The following is a 9,608-nucleotide window of genomic DNA, read 5'->3' on the forward strand; positions in this document are numbered from 1 at the left end:
CTTAGTTCCTTCTTGAATTGTTGTGATTCCCCTTTCCTGATCCTTCGACAGCCCCCTTTTTTCCTCCAGAATTTCCCATTAAAACATTTTTTATAACAGAGCAATCGATGGAGGAAGGTTTTGTAGACGGCTGTGGGTGCCAGTGTTGACCGTCATTTCATAGTTGGGTTACTTTGGGCATGCCGCTTAACCTACCTGAGCCTCAGGTTCCTTATCTGTAACACGGGCAGTACTATGGCAGCTTCCTCAGAGTTGATCTGGGAGGACCAATAATCTATGTAAGGCACTTGGCCCTCAGCCAGGTGCTCTGTAAATACTGATTTCTCCCTTCCATCTCTCCACCCAAATCCTGGTTACTTTTTGGTTGTCAACCCAACTTTCCTATCCTGGTTTGCGTAGCCATTCCTTCTTCCCTTTGATTCTCATTCCTCGCTCACCTCTACTCCAGTAATGTTATATATTCTTTCCTTGCACATTGCTTCCAGCTCTGCATCTTCTTGAGTCCCTCAGTTTTCCCAAATTCTTTTTTTTTTTTTTTTCTGGTGCACTGACTTCCTTTTTTGTGTCTCAACTCTTCTTGTCTCTTTCCCTCGCAGATGGCTCAGCGACTTCTGCTGAGGAGGTTCCTGGCCTCTGTCATCTCCAGGGAGCCCCCTCAGGGTCAGTGGATACCCCTCACCTCCAGGGTTCTGCAGACCCCACAGTGCAGTCCCAATAGCCTGACAGTAATACCCAGCCCAGCCCGGACAATATACACCACCAGAGTCTGTACAACAACCTTTAACGTTCAAGATGGACCTGACTTTCAAGACCGAGTTGTCAACAGTGAGACGCCAGTGGTTGTGGATTTCCACGCACAGTGAGTATTGGGGATCAGAAGAAGACTAGGCTCTTCTAGGTTCAAGTATGTATTGAGTGCCTGCTAAGTCCCAGTACCATGTTTGATGCCTTTCATACACAGACACATTACAAAGACTAGTAAGACTCAGTTCCTGCTCTCAAGGAGAGGGCGGTCTGGTAGGAGACAGACTAGTAAACAGTCTTCAAAGCTGATCATGATTAGTGCTGGGAAATGCTTATATTCTGAATCTCACTGTCTGAAAAGCTCAAAGTCATCTTTCGCTTAAAAAAAAGTCAGAAAGTTATGACTATAGCATCGTCTGGCTTTCTGTGTATACCATTTACTAACCCTGCAAAGTTGATTTTATTTTAACATCTCGCCGACAGAGCTGTGGGAAGGGCTGGCAAAAAGTTATCAGTGCCACCACAGTGGTGCCCAGGCATGCAGGGGATGGGCAAGAGTTTCCTTTCAGTGCTATATGAGTTTGTTTTAGAGATAGCAAAATGCCTGTGACCTTCTGATTTTTAGCCTGGCCTTCTTTGTTTCCAGACCTTTGGGGCCTGGCTAGATGCCTAGCTACAAAAAAGCTGGACAAACACTTCAGAATTAGGCATCCTGGGAGAAGCCAGTGTCACCCGAGTTAGAAATTGGAAGGGCTTCTGGGCAAGTGTCTGACAGATTTTTTTGCTTTCTTTCTAGTTCTTTCTCTGGCTTATCATGTAGCCTTGTGCAGGCCATTTGATATCCTTGTGCTCCCTTCTTTACTTATAATAGGAGATAAGGTTTTGCAAACTGGGTTTTTAGGCGGTGTGAGTTGTTGACTGAAATCTCTGAATGGAAGGAGATTTAAAGGCTGAGAATAAAATAGGAGTCGTCAGCCAGGGGTTTGTGGAAAGCAGAGCTGGTCTGCCCTCCTGGTGTGGTGAACACTTCAGTAAGGGCCTCCGAAATGAATGATAAATGAGGTAATGCCTCATTTTCTTCAGCAAGGAAGCAGGGTGTGAGTTTGTTCATTCAGTGCCAGGCACTTTCCTTGGTGTCACATACATAGAGATGACGGCGTAACTCCTGTCCTAGAAGAGCTCCCCACCGAGATGAGAACACCTATGGTCAGTGCAGTGTGATCAGGGCAGTGAGCAGTTGATACAGGGTCTGTGGGATCACAGCATAACCTGTGGGTGAAAGAAGACACTTGGAACAGAGGTTGCAGTCCCCGCTGTGCTTCTTACTAGCTTTGTAATTGTGCACAAGTTTCTTAACTCATATGGGCCTCAGTTTCTTTGGAAGATGCTTTCTCTTCTTTTTCAGAGTTAAAGGCTCTGTGCAGTAATAGCTGAGAAGGTGCTAGCTCAGTGACTGGCACGTTGTAGATGCTCCTAGCCATTAGTTTCCCCTCCTTTTAGTTCTGAGTCCACATGGCATTTGAAATAACTCTACAGCTTCCAAAGCATGTTTACCCAAATTGTCTTAGTTGATTTCTCATAACACTTTTGAGAGGCATAGTCTCTCTTTTTCAAATGAGAAAACTGAGGCCCCAGAACAATCAGCTGATTGGTGAGGAGCCTGTCTTTGAATCTAAACCTTTTAACTTAAAATCCCATATTCCTCTATATGACAGTATATTTCTCTGAGATATATTGAAATAAATGAGATCACCATACAAGAGTCTTTCGATGAGGCCTGTGTTTTAGAAGTCCGGGACACGTGAAAATTTCCCAGTTGTAGCGTATCCCAACATTACCGATTGGTTTGTCAGCATTACAGGTTAATATTCAAACACTGTAAACAGGTAGTAAGGACAAAAGGTTCCTCAGAAAGGTGTGGGTCTGGGGGAGGTTCTGGGGAGACAGTAATGGAATGGTGAGCACTCTTGGACTGACTGCATGCTTGCTTTCTCACCTTCCCAGGTGGTGTGGCCCCTGCAAGATCCTGGGGCCAAGGTTGGAGAAGATGGTGGCCAAACAGCACGGGAAGGTGGTGATGGCCAAGGTGGATATTGACGACCACACAGACCTCGCCATCGAGTATGAGGTATGGATTGGCAGGGAGTTAACACAGGGCAGCCAGTGTGGAAGATGTTGTAGGATCCAGGGCAGCTAGTGTAGGAGGCATCTTGGGGACCACCAGATAGCCAGTAAGGGAAGTATCTTGGTTTTTTCTAGAGTGCTGAGGAGCTCAGAGAACTTTGCAGATGTGACTCTGTTGATTTTCTGAGCCACTTGTCTCTCTTCTCCACCATCTCCAGGGAGCAGAATGTACTCATATGACCCAAAACATCAGATCTTTCATTTATTCATCCATCCACATGTGCAGTCAGCAGTCATTTGTGAGCCCTATTTTGTGCCAGGCATTCATGATTCTGGCTCAATAGAATGACATCCTAGTCTCCAAGCCACTCTTAGTCCGGCAGGAGAGGAGAGCTGGTAGACAGATCATTTCATTTGGGTGAAAAGTGCTGAGACAAGAGACACACGAAGAAGGGACTGGTTGTTCCCGGAGGGAGGTAGAGGGGACAGAGAATGCTCAGGGACCTTCTGAGCTAAGCCGTGAAGGTTATGTGTAGAAGGAAGTACTGTGGGAACAGCATGCACGAAGACATGAAGTAGTCTAATATGGTGAGTTATTTGTGCCTTCATTCAACAGATATTTATTGAGAGACTCTCAAATGCTAGGTTCTGTTACTTGGTGCTGAGGATATGGCAGTGAGCAAAACTAACAAAATCCCTGCCTTCATGGAGCCTACATTCTGGTATTTTCAATCAGGGATCAGCAGACTTTTTCTCAAAAGGATCAATGCTAAATATTTGAGGCTTTGCAGAGCAGTGGTCCTGCTGCAACCATTGGAACTGTTGTTGTAGCACAAAAGCAGCTACAGACAGTACACACATGAATGGACATGGCTGTGTTCCAATAAAACTTTATTTATAAAAGCAGTCATTGGGCAGGATGTGCCATGTGGGCCATAGCAGGATGTCTCCTGTTTTAGATAGTAAGTGCTATTGAGAAAAATAAGTCAGGAAGAGGGGGTGGGAGTGCTGAGGATGAGGGTGGGGCTTTTTTAAAAAGATAGGCTGGGGAAGGCGTCTCTGACAAGCTGACATTTGAGCAAAGACTTGACGGGAGTGGGGAGTGAGGTGTGCAGGCCTTTGAAGAGCCGTCCAGGCAGAGCAGACACCAAACGCAAAGGCCCTGGGCTCAGTCTGGGTGAGCCTGGCTTTTGTTCACAGAGCAGCAGGGTCCCGTGAGCCTGCAGAGGAGGTGCCTGGGATATGGGGCATCCCCTGGGCCTTGGAGACCACTGCAGTTAGAGAAAGCAGAGAGGCCCATTGTCGTTGGGTGGCTGGAATAAAGGGTTGAGCAAGGAGGGGGAGGACAGGCAGCTGGGAAAGCAGACTGGGACCAAATCGGGAGGGGTCTTTGGATAGCCATGCTGAAGATAGCGTTACCACAGAGCCAAGGTCGCACCTGGCAGCCCATGGCCAATTCTGGCTCACAGACATGTTTGGTCTGGCCCTCAAAGTGTTTTAAAGAAATATCACACCAGGTGCTGATACTTAAAACTCAGAAGATTTCATATGAAAATCCAGACATCTGGTTTTCTTGAAATATCTTGGTCTGGTCAGAGTGAGCCCTCACCTTTCCGTCCTGCTCCTCTGGGTAACAAGTAACTGAAAGAGGGAACCGTTTTCTTCCTCAGAGTTTGGAATCCAGGCCGATCTCCCACTAGACCAGCGTGGGTAGAGGTGCCCATCCTTCAGCCAGTCCCCCATGGCAGGAAATGGGTGGGGGTCGGGGTGAGAACAGGCTGTCTGTGCCATCCAGGAGCGGAGGAAGCAGGTGCTGGACAGATGAAGCCCCCCAATGCCTCCTGCAGGTGGCTGCTGAAGTGAGGCCAGCCTTGCGACTTGGGGGAATGCTTACTAGGGCCTGGGGCGGGGATGAGTCACTGTTTTTTGAAAGCTCTCCCACTGATTGTTCAGTCAAGGGGCATTTGTCTGACCATTTAGAGGCCCTTGGATTTCCCCTACTAGTCCACCCCTCACTGCAGGGCTCATAGCAGCTGCAGGGGTAAGGGTGTGGTCCTCTGGTGTGAGCTTAAGGCTGGAGCTCCTAGGGCCTCCCACAGGGCCCTGGGCAGTCTTAAGTTGTCTCAGGCATCCTCCTAGCACTGCCAACACCACTGCTTCATCCTCCATCAATGTAACTTTTCAGCAGATACCTCCTGAGGGCCGGCCATGTGCCAGGGACTGTAGGAACTGGTACAGACACAGAGGTGAATGCAGTTCCTGCCAGCAGTGGTCCCTGAGGGTAGTTGGAATTCCCGGGACCATCCCCACCTGCTTTCCAAGGAGCCTTATGATGTGGGAGGGAGCCCTGTGGTTAAGCCTGGAAAGTGAGGGGCAGTTCCTCTTGTAGGATATTCTCTCCCTCCTCCTCCCTTGGTCCACTGTCTTGGTGGTGCTCTGGTCACACAGAAGGACTCCAAAGTTGCTGGGCCAACATCACCTGGTCTCGCCTCCATGTTTTGCCAAGCCCTGGGCTGACATCACTGCAGGGCTTAGGAAGCTCCAGCAGGGATTCTTCCTGACTCCTCCCCCTGCCCTTCCTGCCTTCCTTCCTTTGCACCTGTTCTCTCTGAAGAGCACCTAAGGAAGAAGTTTCCGCCAAGAGAGCCGTGCTACCCTCAGGACAGCTTCCTCCAAAGCCTCAACTCTTTTTTCAAATGATTAGATGAACTTGTTGGAGAAACTGTTTTAAATTATGTTCAGGATATTGGGCGCCTCTCCCCAAGCCCTCCTGACACCCGACCCCCAGCACACACACTTGGGTGAGTCTCATTCCTCACAGGAATTCCTCCCCTCCAACAACCACTTTATGCTTCAAACAACCCCCCACCCTAGAACTTCACTGTCCCCCAAGGGAGAGGGGAAGAAAGTCCTTCAGGACCTTGGGGTTTCAGCCCCTCCACCCCCTCCTTCTTCAGTCTTGGTGCTACCCTGGCTTGGCAGGACACGAAGCTCTCCCCTGTCCCCTGTCCCTTTACCAACTGCTCAGACCTTGCCAGCTACTGGGGGAAAGGCAGTGAGAGAGTGGACTAGGTGTGGACCTTGAGCCTTTATGCTTTCCTCTGGGGCTTCTCCTTCTGACCTCACACCTAGAGCTGTTATACTTTTATTTTCTCATCTTATAGAAGAAGTGAGTGCCCTTTAAGAAGCATTTGAAAATACAGCCAAGTGGTAATAAGCAGGGAAAGTCACTTGCAATCTGACTATTCAAACAACCATTGTCACCATTGTGGTAACTTGTTTGAGTGTTTTATTTGAATTTTTTTTCTTTTTAATGTTCCGTATAACCCTGCAGACAATTTATTAAATGAATAATATTTCATAGCTGAAATGTGCAGTATTTTAGTCACTCCCTGTCCTGCTGTTTTGAAAGTATTCTAAATAAGTGCTTCTCAAACATGAATATGACCTAGGATATTGTTACAAAGCAGACTATGATGTATTTAGGTACAAGACTCTGCATTTCTAGCAAGTTCCCAGGTGATACCAGTGCTGAGGGTCCTAGACAAAACATGGAGAAACAAAGTTCTAAAGCCCAGTGCTGACTTTTTAGGAAAGGTGCTGCTTTCGTAAAGCCCCTTTCTCACCTGCGATTCTCAGCACGGGCTGCTTGTCAGAGTTTACTCAACAAATGTATAGTGATGTGTCCACCATTACAACATCATTCAGAACAGTGTCACTGCTCTAAAGGTCCCCTGTACTCCATCCGTTCATCTCTCCTTTGTCTCACTCCCATTGAACCCTACCGACGTTTTTTTTTTTAAGATTTATTTTTTTTAGTGCAGTTTTAGGTTCGCAGCAAAATTGAGAGTAAAGTACAGAGATATCCCATATAGTCCCTGCTCCACACATGCATAGCCTCCCCCATTATCAACATCACCCACCAGAGTGGTGCATTTGTTGTAGTTGAGGAGCTTGCATTGGCACATCATTGTCACCCAAAGTCCATCGTTGACATTGGGGTTCGCTCTTAGTGTTGTGTGTTCTTTGCACATGTATAATGGCACATAGTCACCATCACAGTGTCATACAGAGTATTTTTCACTGCCCTAAAAACCCTCCGTGCTCCACCTATTCATCCCTCCCTCCCCCAACCCCTGACAACCACTGATCTTTTTACTATCTCTGTAGTTTTGCTTTTTCCAGAATGTCATAGAGTTGGGTTTGATTTTTTTTTTTTTTTTTTTTTGTCCTTTTTGAGACCGGCCGCACCGCGCTCAGCCAGTGAGCTCTGTGAGCGCACCGGTCATCCCCATATAGGATCCGAACCCACGGCGGGAGCGCTGCTGCGCTCCCAGCGCCGCACTCTCCCAAGTGCGCCACGGGCTCGGCCCTGGGTTTGATTTTTTTAAAGTAGTTTTTCCAAGAACGAACCCTTATATCCAAGAGCTTTTACAAAACATTTGACATTTCTCATTTGAAATCCTTTGAATACTTCCCCACATATTCTTCACTCAATGCTTATCTCCAATTCTTTGTTCTTGGGCAGATGCACAGCATAGCTTGATGGACAGTGAACTCAAACATGTCTTGTTTCAAATCCCAGCTCCACCACTTAACTTGCTCTGTCAACTTGGAGCAGTTACTCAACCTTTGAGCCTCAGTCTTCTCATCACTAAAATGACCCTACATAGAGGCAAGAAGTTACGACATTGCATATGCAAGTGTTTAGTATCATCCTTGACACTTCAGAAGCACCCAGTACATGAAAGTGATCTTTTCCTTTGTGTTAGTTCAGCAGTTAGCTGGCACCTAGCACTGTGCCTGTCCTTAGCAGAGTTAACAAATGGATGAAATTAGGGTGAGAGAGAAGACCTGACCCAGACATTGAACTCAGTGGGTGTTGCTGGTGAGCTGCGGATTAGTGGCTCCTGCCCTGAATTCTCGGGATCTTTAGCCAAGGATGGGGGGTCTGGGTGGCTTCACGGAGGAGGAGGATATGCAGCACATCTGAGCACATCTGTTCTCCAGCCCCTTGGTTCCTCAGTCCTGCCAGAATTGAGAAAGAAGCTGAGTTCTTGCTTCATTTCAGCCTTTCACACCCATGTCACCATTCTAGAAGAATGTGCCAAGGACCTATGCACTTCCATTTAAGGCAGTTTACAAGCTCCAGCCCCTCCTGATTTGTGAGCCACACTCAGGGCTAGCAAAGCCACATCTTCCTCCTTGGGGGTGGGGGAAGTCCAGTCACAGCCCAGGTATCCCTCTGTGTGTGTGTGTGTGTGTCTGTGTGTGTGTGTGTAAGTTCAGATTTCAAAGAATCCATATATCAGGAAAGTCTCTTCACAGCCTGTCTGCCATACAGCTGACACCAGCGTGGTCCCTACGTGTCTAAACGTGTGAGAGTTTACACAAATGAGATCAGGCTGGACTTCATCTGGAGCTCTTGAGGAAAACCAAGTCCACTCTCTAGGCCACCTTCCTGTGAGAAAAGTTCGACCACTTATACAATGGTGGCATAAAGCATTTATTTTAATTAAAGAAACAGAACAGGACAGTGTCCTTGAAAGACAGCGGTTGAGCTTTGTGCCCCAGTTGAGCGTTGCCAGCTCTGAGATGCCCCAGCTGCGTTCACAGACCGCTAGAGGGCGCAAAAGAACAGCCTGTGAAGGCCCTGGTGGCTTCAGGCTCTCTGCTGAGTCCTAGAGCAAGCTTCTAGGTCCTGCCTCTGCCTGGAATCAGGGCGAGCCACCCACTGACCCCTGGCACTTCATGCCATCATGCATGCAAGTCTGACAAGGACAGGAGCCAGTGGAGGGACCGGGAGCAGTGACACGCATGCCAGCCTAATGCCTGGTGGTCCTACCAGTACATACCCTCAGGAAAGCGTGTCTACTGCCACCATCGGCCCCAGGAAAGTCCTCAAAGGGGCCTGAGGTCTAACAAGGCCTGTGTCATCTTACCTGCTGTGTCTGTCCCCAAGGTGCCCAGTAGGAGCACAGTGTGGGGCCTGCCACATGTTACTGAGTGAGGGCTATGTGATTGGGCCGTCTGTATGCGGTTCTTTCTTCCTTTTGTGACTAATGTGCACAGTTTTTGAACATTCTAAATCTTTAGTCCGCCTTCTCAAGGTGACTCACGGCCAGGGCAGCACTCAGAATATGTAAAGACCTGGTGTGTTGGTGTAAATTGCCCTGGTGGCTTTGTTAACTTGTGTGAAGAAAAGTTGGTGTTTATCTTGTACTGTTTATACAGTTTTCTCAAATGTGCAGGAATGCCAGGCAGGGAGCCCAGGCAGCAGAGAATTTACGGTGCCAGTGCAGTCCTCAGCCTCATCTGCATTCCATGTCATCTATCCAGGTCCCGGAAGGAGCTGAGCAAATGCTTCAAAGACCGAGAACCTTGCCTTGCCCATAAATGAGCGTCAGATCATATATAGCCGAGCCCCTCCTCCCGCGCCATCCAGCAGGAGTCAGTGGATTTCTGGACGCTGTTGGCATTCACGGCAGCAGCTGAAGTGGCTTGCAGGGCTCTGTTAGGCTTTCCCGACTGCCCTCCATACCGCCGTTTGCTGAGTGCCCACTGTACCAGGCACAGCGCCAGGTTCTTACACTTATTTCTGGGCTCTGTGCTGGGACTTAACTTGCATCAGTTCCTCCCACTTCACACCCTCTAATATAAGTAGCATTGGCATCTCCGTCTTGCGATGTGAACACTGAGACATAGAGCAATGAAGAGGCTTGCCCGGTTCACCAGCTGGT

General features: G+C 48.2%; 1 protein-coding gene across 2 annotated transcripts in view; it reads left to right on the plus strand.

The window, feature by feature from the left end:
* TXN2 (thioredoxin 2) overlaps positions 1 to 9,590 on the plus strand; it is a 10,484-nt gene extending 894 nt beyond the window's left edge. For both annotated transcript variants that reach the window (XM_008583861.1, XM_008583862.1), the window contains exons 2-4: positions 597 to 859; positions 2,749 to 2,872; positions 9,208 to 9,590. In XM_008583861.1, coding sequence (XP_008582083.1) covers positions 597 to 859; positions 2,749 to 2,872; positions 9,208 to 9,264 — 444 coding nt within the window. In that variant the 3' untranslated portion in view covers positions 9,265 to 9,590. The remainder of the gene's footprint in view (positions 1 to 596; positions 860 to 2,748; positions 2,873 to 9,207) is intronic.
* The last annotated feature ends 18 nt before the right edge of the window (positions 9,591 to 9,608 follow it).

Source organism: Galeopterus variegatus, unplaced genomic scaffold (genome assembly GCF_000696425.1).
Source record: "Galeopterus variegatus unplaced genomic scaffold, G_variegatus-3.0.2 Scaffold3067, whole genome shotgun sequence".
Taxonomy (NCBI): domain Eukaryota; kingdom Metazoa; phylum Chordata; class Mammalia; order Dermoptera; family Cynocephalidae; genus Galeopterus; species Galeopterus variegatus.